The sequence below is a fragment of the Zosterops lateralis genome (genome assembly GCF_965231275.1).
Source record: "Zosterops lateralis genome assembly, chromosome: 33".
Lineage (NCBI taxonomy): Eukaryota > Metazoa > Chordata > Aves > Passeriformes > Zosteropidae > Zosterops > Zosterops lateralis.
Genome location: NC_139793.1, coordinates 4,642,149 through 4,658,507, shown reverse-complemented (window position 1 = coordinate 4,658,507; position 16,359 = coordinate 4,642,149). Strand labels below are relative to the sequence as shown.

The window sequence follows — 16,359 nt, the reverse complement described above, 5'->3', positions numbered from 1 at the left end:
TCCATGACACAAAGGCCGGTCGAGAAAGGGGCGGGGCTATAAAGGGGCGTGTCTTGGAAGGCGGGGGGCGTGTCCATCACACAAAGGCGACCCGCGCGGCCCCGGGAAGGGGCGGGGCCATCCATGGGCGTGTCCGGGGAAGGGGCGGGGCCGGGGGCGTGTCCCTGACACAAAGCTGCCCCGGGAAGAGGCGGGGCCATCCAGGGGCGTGCCCGGGGAAGGGGCGGGGCCAGGGGCGTGGCCGTTTCCGGTGCAGAGCGGCATGGCCGAGCCGCGGGTCCCCCCCGCGCCGCCCCCGGGCCCGGCCCCGGCCCCGCCCGGAGCCCCCCCCGGGACCCCCCGCGTTTGTTTCGCGGCGGGGCCGGGCCCGGGGGGGGAGGGGCCGGGGCGGGGCCGCGGGCGGGTCACGGTCCGGTACGACCGGAGGGAGCTCCGCAAGCGGCTGCACCTGGAGGAGTGGATCCTGTCCCAGCTGACCGCGCTCTACGACTGCAGGGTGAGCGATTGGACCGGGACAGAACCGGGACAGAACCGGGGATGGGGATAGGGCTGGGGGACACTGGGACAGGGGATGGGGAGGGATCCTGTCCCAGCTGACCGCGCTCTACGACTGCCGGGTGAGCGATTGGACCGGGACAGAACCGGGACAGAACCGGGACAGGGCCGGGGACGGGGACAGGGGCCAGGGCTGGGGGGACACCGGGACAGGGGCCAGCGGGGCCGGGGGACACACGGGGACGGGGCTGCACCTGGAGGAGTGGATCCTGTCCCAGCTGACGGTGCTGTACGACTGCCGGGTGAGCGATTGGACCGGGACAGAACCGGGATAGAACCGGGATAGAACCGGGACTGGGCTGGGGACAGGGGACAGGGCTGGGGGGACACCGGGACCGGGGACAGCGGGGCTGGGGCTGGGGACGAGGGCCAGGGGATAACGGGGACGGGGCTGCACCTGGAGGATCCTGTCCCAGCTGACCGGGCTCTGTGGCTGCCGGGTAATGGATTGGACCGAACCGAGCCGGGACTGGGGACAGAACGGAACCGAACCGAACCGGGCCAGGCCGGGGACAGGCCCGGGGAGAGGGGACAGCAGGGACAGGGGACAGGGAACGGGGACAGGGGAGGAGTGGATCCTGCCCCAGCTCACCGTGCTCTGTGACTGCCGGGTAATGGAGCGGGACAGAACCGGGATAGAACCGAACCGGGCCAGGGCTGGGGGACAGGGCTGGGGGACAGGGGATAATGGGGATAACGGGCACAGGGCTGGGGGCACAGGGCTGGGGGGACAGGGCTGGGGGGACAGGGCTGGGGGATCCTGTCCCAGCTCACCGGGCTCTGTGACTGCCGGGTGAGCGATTGGACCGAACCGAACCGGGACTGGGGACACGTGAGGACAGGGCTGGGGAGAACTGAACCGAACCGGGACCGAACCGGGGACAGGCCCGGGGAGAGGGGACAGGGGACAGCGGGGGATAACGGGGACAGGGGACACACGGGGAATGGGGACAGGGCTGGGGGGACACCGGGAGCAGGGACACGCAGGGACAGGGGAGGGACCGGAACTGGCACCGGGACTGGGACCGTGACCAGGCCAGGGGACAGCGGGGACAGGACGGGGATGGCACCAGAACTGGCACCGGGACAGGGACAGGGGATGGGACAGGCAGGGACAGGGGGCAGAGCCCCACTGGGACCCCCTCGGGACCCCCAAATCATCCCAAAAGTAAGGCCCAAATCGCCTCAAATTAACAGCAAAAACCGCCGCAAAATCGCCTTGAAACCGTCATAAAAATAAACCCCAAAATCGCCTCAAATTAATCTCTAAAATCACCCGAAAAATCACCCCAAACTTAACCCCAAATCACCTTGAGTTAATCCCAAAAATCAGCACAAAATCCACCCCAATTCCACCCCAAAATGACCCAAATCAAACCCTGGGGTTCCCCTGAGCCCCCCGGGGCCCCCAGCCCCGTTTCGGGGGGTGGATTTTGGGGGTCCCGCCCTGATTTGGGGTCGGGCCCCCCCAGGAGGAGGAAATTCCGGAGCTGGAGATCGACGTGGACGAGCTGCTGGACATGGAGAGCGACGGGGCCCGGAGCGCCCGAGTGCAGGTACCAGAACTGCCCAAAACTGACCAAAATATCCCCAAAAACTGCCCCAAAACTGCTCCAAAATAGCCCCAAAACTGTGCCCAAAACTGCCCCAAAACCACCCAAAAGCTCCCCAATATCAGCCTCAAAACCTCCCCAAAATAACCCCAAAACTGCCCCGAAATCAGCCAAAATCAGCCCAAAAACTGCCCCAAAAACTGCTCAAAAATCACCCAAAAAGTGCCCCAAAACTGCTCCAAAACTGCCTCAAAATCAGCCCAGAGTCAGCCCTAAAACTGCCCCAAAATCGGCCCAAAACGTGCCCCAAAATCAGCCCAAATAACCCCAAAATCACACCAAAAACTGCCCCAGAACTGCCCCAAAATCAGCCCAAAAACTCCCCAAAATCAGCCCAAAAACTGCCCCAAAAGTGCCCCAAAATCATCCCTAAAACCACCCCAGAATCATCCCTAAATCACCCAAAAATAACCCTAAAAATGCCCCAAAATCAGCCCAAAACTGCCCCAAAAGTGCCCCAAAACCAGCCCAGAATTGCCCCAAAAATCAGCCCAAAATCTGCCCAAATCCCCTCCCAAAATCCCAAAAAATCCCCCCAAATCCCCCCATATTTGGGGTGTGGCCGTGGGGGAGGGGCCTGGGGGGTTTATGGGACCCTCCCCAAATTTTGGGGTCCCAAATCCCACTGACCCCCCCCCTGCCCCCCCCAGGAAATCCTCGTTGACTGTTACAAACCCACCGAGGTGAGAGGGGGGATTTTGAGGGGATTTTGGGGGGTCTGGGGGATTTTGGGGGGTTTTAGGGATTTTTTGGAGGATTTTTAGGGAATTTTGGGGGGATTTTTGGGGTAATTTGGAGTTTGAGGGGGATTTTTGGGAGGTTTTGGGGGGATTTTGGGGAGATTTTGGGGGGTCTGGGGGATTTTTTGGAGGATTTTTGGGGGTTTGGGGAGAATTTGGGGGGATTTTTGGGGTAATTTGGAGTTTGGGGGGGATTTTTGGGAGGTTTTGGAGGGATTTTGGGGGGATTTTTGGGGGTATTTGGGGAATTTTGGGGGGATTTTGAAGTGAATTTTGGGGATTTTGGGGGGGATTTTTTAAAGGGATTTTTGGGGGGAATTTTGGAGAGATTTTGGGAGGATTTTTAGGGGTGGATTTGGGAGATTTTGGGGGGAATTTCGGGGCCATTTTGAGGATTTTAGAGGAGGATTTTGGGGATTTTTGGGAGAGATCCCTGGGGGGTTTTGGGGTGAATTTTGGGGGGATTTTTTTAAGGGATTTTGGGCCATTTTGGGGCCATTTTGGGGCTATTTTGGGGGGGATTTTGGGGAGAATTTCAGGGAGATTTTGGGGGGGATTTTGGGGATTTTGTGGGGTAATTTTGGGGATTTTTGGGAGGGATTTGCGGGGGGGTTTGGGGTGGGATTTTGGGGTCCCCGAGGGGGATTTTGGGGCCCCCCTGACCCCCCCTTTGCTCCTCCAGACGTTCGTGGGGGATCTCCTGGAGAAGATTCGGGGGATGCAGAAACTCCAAACCCCCCAGAAGAAATGACCCCGAAATTTGGGGGGATCCCCCAAAAATATCCTCGGGGGGGACCCCAAAAATCAGGGGAAACCCCAAAAATCAGGGGAAATCCCCCCAAAATCTTGGGGAATCCCCCCAAAAATCCCCAAATTTCGGGGGAATCCCCCCAAATCTCCCCCCCCACCCCAATTTTGGGGACCCTTCCCCATTTTTTGGGGTCCCCCTGCAGAGATAATCAACCCCCCCCCTCCCCCCACTGGTTTTGGGGGGTCCTGGGGGGGATTTGGGGGGAAATTTGGGGGTTTTTTGGGGGTGGGGGTTTGTTTTTTAGTGTTTTTAATTTTAAATTTTGGGAGGGTTTTTTTTGGGGGGGCGGGGGGGGGTTGTTTTTATACGGGTTTAATAAAAGCAGCTTTGACATTTTTGGGGGTTTTTTTGTCCTTTTTTATCTCCAAAAAAATAAAAAAAAAAAATCTGAGCCAAAAAAAAAAAAAAACTTTCATTTTAACCCTTTATTGACCCCACGAAATTTGGGGGGTTTTTTCCAAAAAAAAAAAAAAAAAAAAAAAAAGAAAATTAAATCCGGGGGGGGACCCCAAAATCTGGAAAGGGGGAGGGAAATTTATTTGGGGTAAATTTGGGGGGTTTTGGGGTCCCCCTAAAGCTCCGGGCGTCGCTCGATCTTCAGCAGCTCCACCTCGAAAATCAGCACGGCCCCCCCTGGGGAGGGGAGAGGACCCCCGAAATACACCCCAAAATGATCAAAAAGCCACCCAAAAATCGCCCAAAAATCGCCCTTAAATTCACCCCAAAATCCACCCCAAAATCACCCCAAATTTCCCCAAAATCACAAAAAAAATTGCCCTTAAATCACCCTTAAATTTACCTCGCAATTATTCTAAATCGCTCAAAAAATCACCTAAAAATTTGGCCTAAAGTTACCCCAAAATTGCCCTTAAGTTCACCCCAAATTTCCCCCCGAAATTCACCCCAAAATCACCCTGAAGTCCCCCAAAAAAACACCCAAAAATCGCCCTTAAATTCACCCCAAAATCGCCAGAAAAATCACCCAAAACCTACCCTTAAATCGCCCTAAATACACCCAAAAATCACCCAAAAATCGCCCTTAAATTCACACCAAAATCACCCCAAAATCACCCAAAAATCGCCCTTAAATTCACACCAAAATCACCCCAAAATCACCCAACAATTCCTCCTTAAACTTGCCCCAAAATTATCAAAAAAAACCCCCAAAATTCACCTGAAAATTACCCAAAATTCACCCCAAATTCACCTCAAAATCCCCTCCCTAAAACCCCAAATTAACCCCAAATTACCTGAACAAAAAAAACCAAAATTACCCGAAATCCCCCCAAAAATCCCCCAAAAATTCACCCCAAAATTACCCAAAATCCCCGAATTTCCCCCCAAAATTCCCCTGGGGGGGAGGTCGGGACTCACCTGGGATTTTGGGGGGAGCCCCTCGGTCCCCGTAACCTGAAGGAGAAATTTGGGGTCACCCAAAATTTTTGGGTCCCTTTTTTGGTTTTTTTCCCCATTTTTGGGTCCCTTTTTGGGTTTTTTTTCCCATTTTTGGGGTCCCTTTTTTGAGATTTTTCCCCCATTTTTGGATCCCTTTTTGGGGATATATTTTTTGGTTTTTTTTCCCCCCCACCCCCCCATTTTTAAGGTCCCTCCCCCCATTTTTTGGGTTTTTTTGGTTTTTTTTCCCCCTCCCCCCATTTCAGGGTCTCCCCAAATTTTTTTTGGGATTTTCCCTCCCCCAAATTTTGGTTTTTTCCCTCATTTTCGGGTCCCTTTTTTGGGGTCTCACCCAATTCCGGGGGGATCACGAGTTTCCTCTTCTCCCCCTCGCACATCCTGGGGGCCAAAATCCAAAAAATTCACCCCAAAATCCACCCGAAAATTACCCAAATTTCACCCAAAAATTACCCAAAAAATCCACCAAAATTCACCCCAAAATTACCAAAAAACCCCCCCAAATTTCACCCCAAAATTACCCAAAATTACCCAAAATCCACCCCAAAATTCAACCCAAAATCCCCCCAAAATTCACCCCAAAATTACCCAAAAAATCCACCAAAATTCACCCCAAAATTACCCAAAAAAACCCCCAAATTTCACCCCAAAATCCCCAAAATTTACACCAAAATCCCAAAAAATTCACCCCAAAATTCTGGGAATTTGGTCACTCAGTGGTCAGTGGTCAGTCAAGGGTCAGTCAGTGGTCACTCAGTGGTCACTCAGGGTCAGTGGTCAGTCAGTGGTGTCAGTGGTCAAGTGGTCACTCAGTGGTCACTCAAGGTCACTGGTCAGTGGTGTCAATGGTCACTCAGGGGTCACTGGTCAGTGGTCACTCAGGGTCAGTGGTGTCAGTGGTCACTCAGTGGTCACTCAGGGGTCAGTGGTCACTCAGTGGTCACTCAGTGGTCACTCAGTGATGTCAATGGTCACTCAGGGGTCAGTGGTCAGTGGTCACTCACCCCAGCAGCCCCTGGTCCCAGCCCTTGATGACCTGTCCGGTTCCCAGTGAAAACACAAACGGCTGTCAGGGGTCAGTGGTCACTCAGGGTCACTGTTCGGTGGTGTCAGTGGTCACTCAGTGGTCACTCAGTGATGTCAATGGTCACTCAATGGTCACTCAGTGGTCACTCGTGGTCACTCACCCCAGCAGCCCCTGGTCCCAGCCCTTGATGACCTGTCCAGTTCCCAGTGAAAACACAAACGGCTGCTCCCGGCTCAGGCTGCTGTCGAAGGGGGTCCCGTCCTCCAGCGTGCCCTGCACCAGTACGGACCAGTTTGGACCAGTACGGACCAGTTTGGACCAGTATAAACCAGTATGGACCAGTATAAACCAATATAAACCAGTATAAACCACTACGGACCAATATAAACCAACATAAACCAGTATGGGCCAGTACAGACCAGTATGAACCAGTATCGATCACTTTGTGGCCCCAGTCCCTCCCAGTCCCTCCCAGTCCCCCCCAGTCCCTCCCAGTCCCTCCCAGTCCATCCCAGTCCCCTCCCAGTCCCCTCCCAGTCCCCTCCCAGTCCCTCCCAGTCCATCCCAGTCCCCTCCCAGTCCATCCCAGTCCCTCCCAGTCCATCCCAGTCCCTCCCAGTCCCTCCCAGTCCCTCCCAGTCCCCTCCCAGTCCCTCCCAGTCCCCTCCCAGTCCCCTCCCAGTCCCTCCCAGTCCCTCCCAGTCCCCTCCCAGTCCCTCCCAGTCCCTCCCAGTATATCCCAGTCCCTCCCAGTCCATCCCAGTCCATCCCAATGCCAATCCTCACCCCAAAATTGCCGTTTTCCACCCCAAAATCTCCATTTTCCACCCCAAAATCACCGGGTTTTTTCCCCCCGGTCCATCCCAATCCCCTCCCAGTCCATCCCAGTCCATCCCAGTATATCCCAGCACCCCCAGTACCGTATAATGGAGGGTCAGCACGTCCCCCCGCCGTGACCGCTGCCCGCACCTCTCCGGCCGCCGCCGGACCCCGATCTGGACCTTGCGCCCCTCGGCCGCCAGGGGGCGCTCGGGGGGCAGCGCCAGCGCCAGCGCCAGCAGCAGCCACTGGGGGGCGACAAAAACACCAATTAATGTTAATTACTGTTAATTAGTGTCATCTGAGTGTCCCTGACAGCACCAGCAGCAGCCACTGGGGGGCGACAAAAACACCAATTAGTGTTAATTAGAGTTAATTAGTGTTATCTGAGTGTCCCAGAGTGTCAGTGAAAGCGCCAGCGCCAGCAGCAGCCACTGGGGGGAGACACACAGGTTAATTAGTGGTAATTAGTGTTAATTAGTGTCATCTGAGTGTCCCTGACAGTGCCAGCAGCAGCCACTGGGGGGCGACAAACGCATTAATTAGTGTTAATTTGTGTTAATTGAGAGACCCTGAGTGTCACCAGCAGCACCAGCAGCAGCCACTGGGGGGCGACAAACAACAATTAATACAATTTATTGTTAATAATTATTGTTAATTATTGTTAATTAGAGTCACCTCAATGGCACCCTGAGTGTCCCCAGTGTCCCCCTCACGCCGCTGGGGGGCGCTGTAACCCGGCGCGCCCGTGACGTCACAGGCGCCGCGGCGATGACGTCACTGAACCCCCCCAAGCCCGCTCCAAGCTTCGCCCCCGCCCCGGGACCCCCCAAAATCCCGACCCCGCCCCTCTCCCACTCCTCCCCCACCCCCCACCGGTCCCGGCGCCCCCAAACCGGCCCCGCCCCCCCCGAATCTCCCCCAAACCCCCCCCGGGACACCCCAAACCCCCTCAGGGACCCCCCGGAGCCCCCCCGGCCCCTCCCGCCCTCCCCCCACCCCCAAATTCCGCCCCGGGACCCCCCAAATCTGCCCTTCCACCCCCCCCCCCCCCCCCCCGGCACCTCCGCCGCCATCGCGGTTCCCGTTCAGAGTCACGTGGGCGCCGCTTCCGGGTCACGCGGCGCGGCTGTTTCCGCTGACGTCACTTCCTGTTTCCGCCCCGGCGGGTCCCGCCCCCGGAAGTGGCGGCGGCGATGGCGGCGCGGCGCGCGGTTGCCATGGTAACGGCCCGGGCTCATTAACCCCCCAATTAGCGCTAATTAGCGACCCCCGACCCCTCCCCCGGGGCTCATTGGCCGGAGGAGCGCCCGGCGCGGCTTCTGATTGGCTGCGGGGCCCGGGACGGCGTTAATTGGCGTTAATTGGGCGTTAATTAGCGCCGGGGGGGGAAAATTAGTGTTTATTAGTGTTAATTAGCGTTAATTAGCGTTAATTAGTGTTAAGTGGGGGGGGCGCGATGGGGCCGCGGCCGCCGGACGTCGTTCAGCGTTAAAATAACTTGTCACTATTTTGCCAATTAGTGGCAATTAAAGGCCTAATTAGCGCTAGTTAGCGTTAATTAACGAGCGGTTTGTGGGTCAATAATCGCTGATCAATCGCTGAGTAATTAACAGGAATTAATGGCTTTATTAATTAAACTAATAAAGGTAATTAATGGTCAAATAACAGCAATTAACGCCTTAATTAGCGCTAATTAAGGGTGAAGTGGGGGGAATTGGTGAAATAATGGTAATTAGCGCTCATTAACGCTCATTAACTGTCATTAACGGCCCCGAATTGTCGGGTTTCAGAGTTAATTAGTGGTTAATGAAGAGTTAATTAGGGATTAATGAAGGGTTAATTAGTGGTTAATCAAGGGTTACTTAGGGGTCAATTAAGTGTTAATTAATGGCTATTTAGGAGTAATTAAGTGTTAATTGGGGTAATTAAGGGTTAATTAGTGGTTAATGAAGGGTTAATTGGGGTTGATTAAGGGTCAATTAGGGGTTGATTAAGGATTAATTAGTGGTTAATGAGCCCCAATTAACAAACTCATTAATTGCCCCCGCAGGGGCCCTGGGCCGGGGCCTGGAGGGGCCTCAGCGACAGGTGAGTCCAAAACACCCAAAAACGGCCCAAAAATACCCAAAACGCCCCAAAATATCCCAAAAAGTTGCTCAAAAACTTCCCGAAATGTCCCGAAATATCCAAAAACTGCCCCAAATTCCCCAAAATGCCCCAAAATAGTCCCAAAATACCCCAAAACTTTTTCAAAAACTGCCTCCAAATATCCCAACGCTGCCCTGAAAACTGCCCCAAAAAATTGCCTCAAAATGACCCAAAATTTCCCCAAATCCCCCAAAATATCCCCAAATGCCCCAAAATATCCCCAAATGTCCCAAAATATCCCCCAAACATCCCAAAATTCCTTAAAACATCCCAAAACTGACCCAAAAAATCCTCCAAAAAGGTCCTGAAATCTCCCAAAATGCCCCAAATCCCCCCAAAAATCCCTAAAATCCCCCCAAAATCCTCCTAATTTTCCCCAAAACGCCCCAAAATGTCCCAAAACACCCCAAAATATCTCCCAAATATCCCAAAATATCCCCAAACTGCCCCAGAACACCCCCAAAAGCGTCCCAAAAACTGCTCAAAAATGTCCCAAACGGCCCCAAAACATCCCAAAAATGTCCCCAAATGTCCCAAAATGTCCCAAATTTCCCCAAAATGTCCTGAAATCCCCCAGGCGGGGCCCCCCCGACCCGCACTCGGTGCTGGGGCTCCGTCCCGGGGCCTCCCCCAAGGAGATCCGAGAGGCTTTTCTGGCCAAGTGCAAAGAGGTAACGGGGACTGGGAGTGACTGGGGCAAACTGGGATTAACTGGGATATACTGGGAGGGACTGGGGGGGAAAAAACCCGGTGATTTTGGGGCTAAAAATGGTGATTTCGGTGTGGAAAATGGAGATTTTGGGGGGCAAAATGGCACTGGGGGGACTGGGAGGGACTGGGAGAAACTGGGATTGGACTGGGAGGGACTGGGATGGTATTGGGGGGGAAAAAACGGTGATTTTGGGGTGGAAAATGGAGATTTTTGGGGTGAGAAATGGCACTGGGAGGGACAAAAATTGGAGGTTTGGGGGTAGAAATGGGACTGGGAAGAACTGGGAGAAGCTGGGATGTACTGGGATTAACTGGGAGGGACTGGGAGGGACTGGGAGGAAAAAAACCCGGCGGTTTTGGGGTGGAAAATGAAGATTTTAGGGGCAAAAAGGTTGCTGGGAGGGATAAAAATTGGAGTTTTAGGGGCAGAAATGGGACTGGGACGGACTGGGATAGACTGGAGGGAAAAAAACTGGTGATTTTGGGGTAAGAAATGCGATTTTGGGGGTGAGAAATGGAGATTTTGGGGGTCCAAGTGTCCCCTCAGCTTCGGGACCCCCTCGGGCCGTACCAAGTGTCCCCGGGGGGTGTCCCGTGTTTTGGGGACCCCTCCCCACCCCTTATCCCCCTCCCAAACACTCCAAATTTTACGGGGGTGTCCGAGAAGGTGTCCCGTGTTTAGGGGACCCTCCCATGGTCACTGTCACCCCCTCCCGGGGTCACTGTCACCCCCTCACGGTCACCGTCCCCCCCCCCCGCCATTGTCCCCCCTCGGTCCCCTCAGCCTTGGGACCCCCTCGGGCCGTACCAAGTGTCCCCCGGGGGGTGTCCCGTATTTTGGGGACCCCTCCCCGTTCATTATCCCCCTCCCAAACACCCCAAATTTCCCGGGGGGTGTCCCGGGGGTGTCCTCGGTGCCGCCCCCGCCCTTTGGGGACCCCCTGGTGCCGCTGTCCCGGCAGGTTCACCCCGACGGGGACCCCTCGGACCCCTCCCGCCATGGGCGCTTCCTGCTCCTGGCCGAGGCCTACGCGGCCCTGAGCGCCCCCCGGACCCCCCGGGAGCCTCCGGGGACCCCCCCGAGGGCCGGGACCCCCCCCCGGGCCGGGGCCCGCCCCGGGTAACGACCCCCGGGGGTTTGGGGGGCATTGGGGGGGGTCCCATGGATTTTGGGGGGGGTCCTGGGGGTCTTTTATGCGGTGTGGGGGTCCTTTTTAGGGTCTTGGGGGTCCTTTCTGGGGTCTCTGGGGGTTCCATGAATTTTGGGGGGGGTGTCTCTGGGGGTCCCTGAGGGTTTGGGGGGGTCCCTGAGGGGTCCCCTATGGGGTCCTGGGGGTCCCATGAATTTTGGGGGGGGGTCTCTGGGCTCCTCTATGGGGTCCTGGGGCTCCTTACAGGGTCTCTGGGGGTCTCACGGATTTTGGGGGGAATCCTGGGGGTCCCTGAGGGTTTGGGGGGGGGGGGCGGTCTCTGGGGGTGCCATGGATTTTGGGGAGGGTCTTTGGGGTCCCTTTTGGGGTCCTGGGCGTCCCTTATTGGGTCTCTGGGGGGGTCCCATGAATTTTGGGGGTGGTCCATGAGGGTTTTGGGGGGGGGTCCTGAGGTCTCTTTTGGGGTCTCTGGGGTCCCTTACAGGATCCCTGGGGGTCCCATGGATTTTGGGGGGGGGGCTGTTATGGAGTCTCTGAGGGTCCCAATGGATTTGGGTGGGATTTGGGGGGATCCTGGGGGTCCCTGAGGGTTCTGGGGGGTCCTGGGGGTCCCCGAGGTGTCCCCGGGGGTCTCACGGGTCCCGTGTCCCCCTCGGGCCGCCCCAGGCGGGAGCAGGGCCGGCAGCACTGGGAGCACTGGGAGCACTGGGACGGGAACCGCCGGTACTGGGAGCAGTTCAGGCCCCCCGGGACCCCCGGCAGGACCCCCCGGAGCCACATCCTGGGGCTGCTGCTGCTGCTGGTGCTGCTGGGGGGGCTGGGGCACGCCCTGGCCTACAGGTGGGACCCCCAAATGGGGCTGGGGGCTCAAAAAATGGGGCTGGGGACCCTAAAAATGGGGCTGGGGGGCTCCAAAAATTCCCGGAATTTTGGGGTGAATTTTCTGGAATTTTGAGGTGAATCCCCTGGATTTTGGGGCGAATTTTTCTGAATTTTTGGGTGAGTTTTGGGGTGAATTCCCCGAATTTTTGGGTGAATTTTGGGGTGAATTTTCCTGAATTTTTGGGTGAATTTTTGGTTGAATTCTGGAGTGAATTCCCCGAATTTTTGGGTGAATTTTTGACGTGAATCCCCTGAATTTTTGGGTGAATTTTAGGGTGAAAGCTCTGGATTTTTGAGTGAAACTTTGGGTGGATTTTGGGGTGAATTCCCCAAATTTTTGGGTGGATTTTGGGTGGATTTGGGGGTGGATTTTGGAGTGAATCCCCTGAATTTTTGGGTGAATTTTGGGGTCAATTTCCCTGAATTTTTGGGTGAATTTTTTGGTGAATCCCCCGAATTTTTGGGTGAATTTTGGGCTGATTTTGGGGTGAACCCCCCCAACCCCCGCAGGTACGTGGCCGGGGCTCACGCCGCCTTCCTGGACCGGCAGGACCGGGAGCTGCGGGAGCTCTACCAGAGGGTCCGGAGCAGGTGGGGCCGGGGGGGAATGGGGGGTCCCAGGGGGTCCTGGGGGTCCTGGGAGGGGCTCGGGGGGGGGTCAGAGTGAAATTTGGGGGGTTAATTGGGGGTTAAAGAGGGTTTTGGGGGGGTTAATTGGGGGTTAAACGGGGTCTGGGGGCTCCTTTGGGGGTCTGGGGGGGGTTTGGGGATATTTGGGGGGTCCTGAGGGGGCTGGGAGGGGCTCGGAGAGAATTTTGGGGGGTTAATTGGAGATTAAAGGGGATTTTGGGGGGTCCGGGGGGTCCTTTGGGGTCTGGGGTCTCTGGGGGACATTTGGGGGGTCCATGGGGGGTCTCTGCCCCCTCTCCGCGATGACCTTTGACCCCCGGAGGGGCCCCGCGGTGACCTTTGCCCCCTGACCCGCAGGGCGGGGTCGCACCAGGAGGTTCTGAAGCGGCTCCGGGAGCGGAGGGAGCGGAGGAGGGGGAGGGGAGGGGGCGGGGCCGGCGAGGGGGGAGGGGCGGAGGGGCCCTGACCCCGCCCCTCCCCCTCCTCAGACCCCGCCCCCCTCCTGCCCCTCCCCCCGCTGCCCCTCCCCCTCCGCGCTGGGCCGGGAGCCCCCAGGTGAGGGGGGGAGGGGCGGGGGAATCCCCGGGGAATCCCCCGGGTGGGGGCGGAACGAGGAATCCCCATGATGTCACAAGCCCCGCCCACACCGCCCTCAGGCCACGCCCCCTCCAATCCACCGCAGTTTTCGCGCCAAATTCTGACCACGCCCCTTCTCCCTCACGATTATTCCCGCCCCTCTTTAGCCACGCCCCTTTCGCTTTCCCATTGGTTCAGCTCTGCCCCGCCCTTCCCTCCCCGGGCTCTGATTGGCTCCGCCGCCCCACGTGGCCGCCGTTCCCTCACGGAGCCGCCGCCATGTCGCGGGCGGCGCGTTCGGCGCGTTCGGTTCGAGCCGCGGCCGCGTCGGGCCCGGGGGCGGCCCCGAGGCCCGTCCGGATCCTCATCCCGGCCGGGGGAGCCGCGCCGGGGCCGCCGCTGGGGCCGGTGCTGGGCCAGGTGCGGCCGGGGCGGGTTTTGGGGGTGTCCCGGTGATCCCCCCCGAGCCCCGGCCCGACCGTTCCCCGGTTCTCCCGCAGCGCGGGGTCTCCATCGCCGCCTTCTGCAAAGATTTCAACGAGCGCACCCGGGACATCAAACCCGGGGTCCCGCTCAGGGTCCGGCTGCTCGTGCATGTGAGTGGGGGGGGGGCGGGACCCCCGAAACCCCCCAAACCCCTTCAGTGACCCCTAAAAACGGTCAGTGACCCCCAAAATCCTCTGATGACCTTCAGTGACCCCAAATCCCCTCAGTGACCCCCAAATCCCCCCAGGATCCCCCAAACTCCTCAGGACCCCCCAAATTTCCCCTAAATCCCTCCCAGTGACCCCCCAAATCCCTTCCAGAATCCCAAAATCCCCCCAGTGACCCCCAAATCCCCCCAGGATCCCCCAAATCCTTCCCAAGACCCCCCCAAATCCTCTCCAGGACCCCCAGGACTCCCCAAATCCCCTCACTGACCCCCAAATCCCCCCCAAATCCCCTGAGTGACCCCCGAGTGCCCCCCGAGTGACCCCTGTGTCCCCCCAGCCCGACAGGACCTACTCGATGACCATCGGGACCCCCCCGAGCTCCTATTTCCTCAAGGCCGTGGCCGGAGTGGAGAAAGGGTCATCCAGACCTGGTCAGGGGGGCTGGGGGGATTTGGGGGGTTTTGGGAGGGATTTGGGGGCTTCTGGGGAAAATTTGAGGGGTCACTGAGGGGATTTTGGGGGGTCCTGGGGGGGGATTTAGGGGAAATTTGGGGGGTTCTGAGGGGGATTTTGGGGGATCAGTGAGGGGATTTGGGGGATCCTGGGGGGGATTTGGGGAGTCTTGGGGGGATTTGGAGGATCCTGGGGGGATTTTGGGGACCTTGGGGGGGATTTGGGGGTCCTGGGAGGGATTGGGGAGGTCCTGAGGGGAATTTGAGGGATCCTGGGGAGGATTTGGGGGGTCCTGAGGGGAATTTGGGGGATGCTGGGGGGGATTTGGGGGGTCCTGAGGGGGATTTGGGGGGGATTCAGGGGGTCTTGGGGGATTTTGGGGAAATTTGGAGGATCCTGGGAGGGATTTATTTTGGGGTCCTGGGGGGGATTTGGGGGAATTTGGGGGGGTTCTGGGGGGATTTGGGGGACCCTGGAGGGGATTTGGGGATCTTGGGGGGGATTTTGGGGTGGATTTTGGGGATTTTGGGGTGACTGACCTCTCCCCAGGCCACGAGCCGGCCGGGGTCGTGTCCCTGGCCCAGCTGGGGGGTTCTGAGGGGGATTTTGGGGTGGGTTTTGAGGATTTTGGTGTCACTGACCTCTCCCCAGGCCACGAGCCGGCCGGGGTCGTGTCCCTGGCCCAGCTGTTCGAGGTGGCCGTGGCCAAGCAGAAGGACCCGGCCGTGGCCACGCGGGGGGTGCCCCTGCCCGCCCTGGTGGGGTCCCTGGTGGGCTCTGCCCGCAGCCTCGGCCTGCTCGTGGTGCCCAGGTGGGAGAGAGCCCCAAAAACTGATCCTGAGACCCCCAAAGTGACCCCAAAAGTGACCCTGAGACCCCAAAAACTGACCCCCAGACTGACCCTGGAGTCACCCTGAAACTGACCCTGACCACTGAAAACAACTCCCAAAAAACACTCCCCAAAACAGCCCCAAAAATACCCCAAAACAGCCCCTGAGCCCCCAAAAACACTCCCAAAAAACACTCCCCAAAACAGCCCCTGAGGCCCCAAAAAACTGCCCCAAACCCCCAGCCCTTGATTCCCCCAAACAGCCCCAAAAATATCTCCAAAACCATCTCCAAAAACAGCCCCTGAGCCCCCAAAGTTCATCCCCAAAAATACCCCAAAAACAGCCCTTGAGCCCCCCAAAAACACTCCCAAAAAACACTCCCCAAAACAGCCCCTGAGGCCCCAAAAAACTGCCCCAAAAATACCCCAAGATCAGCCCCAAACCCCCCCTGACCCCCCAGTCTGACCCCTGACCTGCCCCAGGCTGACCCCAAACCCCCCCGGGCTGACCCCTGACCCCCAGTCTGACCTCTGACCCCCAGGCTGACCCCCCAGGCCGTGGCCGAGGTCCAGCAGCGGCGCCGGGAGCTCGAGGTGACCCCGGAGACCCCCGAGGGGCAGGAGGATGGCGAGGGGGGGGCCAGGAGGAAATGAGAGCCCCCCCCAAAAAAAAACACTACAAAAATACCCCAAAACATCTCAAAAATTCCCTAAGAAAATCCCTAAAATTATTCAAAAAATACCCCAAAACAGCCCAAAAATTATCCCCAAAACCACCACAAAAACAGCCCAAAACACGCCAAAATACCCCCAAAAATTCCGTTTAAAAAATCCCAAAAATCATCCCCAAAACACCCCAAAAAACACCACAAAAACATCCCCAAAAAACACACAGAAAACGCTCCCAAAACAATCCAAAAATTATCTCAAAAACCACCCCAAATACACCCCAAATACATCCCAAAACAGCCAAAAAATACCCCCAAAAAATCCCTAAAAAAATCCCCAAAATTTTCCCCAAAACACCCAAAAAATACCCCAAAAATACCCCAAAAATACCCCAAAAACAGCCAAAAAAATACTCCAAAAATCCCCCAAATAAAGAGCTGCCCACAGACTCGCCTTGTGGTGTTTGTTTGATTTGGGGGGTCCCGAAATGTGTCTGGAACCCCTTTTTGGGGGGTCTGGGGTCTGGTTTTGGGGGAGGGTTGGGGGATTTGGGGCCTTTTGGGGGGATTTGGGGCCTTATGGGGGTTTTGGGGCCTCTTTGGGGGGTTTGGGGTCTGTTTTGGGGGGTCTGGGGTCTGATTGGGGGGGATTTGGGGCCTTTTTGGGGCTGATTTTG

General features: G+C 57.2%; 4 protein-coding genes across 4 annotated transcripts; 3 read left to right on the top strand and 1 right to left on the bottom strand.

Moving 5' to 3' along the window:
• Positions 1-262: 262 nt before the first annotated feature.
• PPP1R14B (protein phosphatase 1 regulatory inhibitor subunit 14B) lies at positions 263-4,122 on the top strand (the record flags this gene model as incomplete). Its single annotated transcript, XM_083881265.1, has 5 exons — positions 263-277; positions 380-496; positions 2,028-2,111; positions 2,819-2,851; positions 3,591-4,122. The coding sequence occupies 5 exons, from the start codon at positions 263-265 to the stop codon at positions 3,657-3,659; spliced, it is 318 nt and encodes a 105-aa protein (XP_083737391.1). The 3' UTR covers positions 3,660-4,122.
• Positions 4,123-4,147: 25 nt separating this feature from the next.
• On the bottom strand, positions 4,148-8,087 carry FKBP2 (FKBP prolyl isomerase 2). The gene is made up of 6 exons (XM_083881242.1): positions 8,043-8,087; positions 7,080-7,226; positions 6,320-6,432; positions 5,467-5,513; positions 5,094-5,129; positions 4,148-4,352 (listed from the first exon to the last, which is right to left on the bottom strand). The coding sequence occupies exons 1-6, from the start codon at positions 8,052-8,054 to the stop codon at positions 4,291-4,293; spliced, it is 417 nt and encodes a 138-aa protein (XP_083737368.1). The 5' UTR covers positions 8,055-8,087; the 3' UTR covers positions 4,148-4,290.
• A 92-nt stretch (positions 8,088-8,179) lies between these two features.
• On the top strand, positions 8,180-12,969 carry DNAJC4 (DnaJ heat shock protein family (Hsp40) member C4; the record flags this gene model as incomplete). Its single annotated transcript, XM_083881264.1, has 7 exons — positions 8,180-8,201; positions 9,032-9,069; positions 9,707-9,800; positions 10,803-10,960; positions 11,658-11,831; positions 12,384-12,464; positions 12,861-12,969. The coding sequence occupies exons 1-7, from the start codon at positions 8,199-8,201 to the stop codon at positions 12,967-12,969; spliced, it is 657 nt and encodes a 218-aa protein (XP_083737390.1). The 5' UTR covers positions 8,180-8,198.
• A 389-nt stretch (positions 12,970-13,358) lies between these two features.
• On the top strand, positions 13,359-16,129 carry MRPL11 (mitochondrial ribosomal protein L11; the record flags this gene model as incomplete). The annotated part of the gene is made up of 5 exons (XM_083881263.1): positions 13,359-13,499; positions 13,580-13,675; positions 14,070-14,163; positions 14,837-14,996; positions 15,557-16,129. The coding sequence occupies 5 exons, from the start codon at positions 13,359-13,361 to the stop codon at positions 15,666-15,668; spliced, it is 603 nt and encodes a 200-aa protein (XP_083737389.1). The 3' UTR covers positions 15,669-16,129.
• Between the last annotated feature and the right edge of the window lie 230 nt (positions 16,130-16,359).

Coding starts and splice junctions, on each gene's coding strand:
- FKBP2 (XM_083881242.1), bottom strand. Junction 5,130..5,466: donor CGTGATCCCCCCGGAATTGG/GTGAGACCCCAA, acceptor TTTCTCCTTCAG/GTTACGGGGACCGAGGGGCT. Junction 4,353..5,093: donor GGCTCCCCCCAAAATCCCAG/GTGAGTCCCGAC, acceptor TCCCCTCCCCAG/GGGGGGCCGTGCTGATTTTC.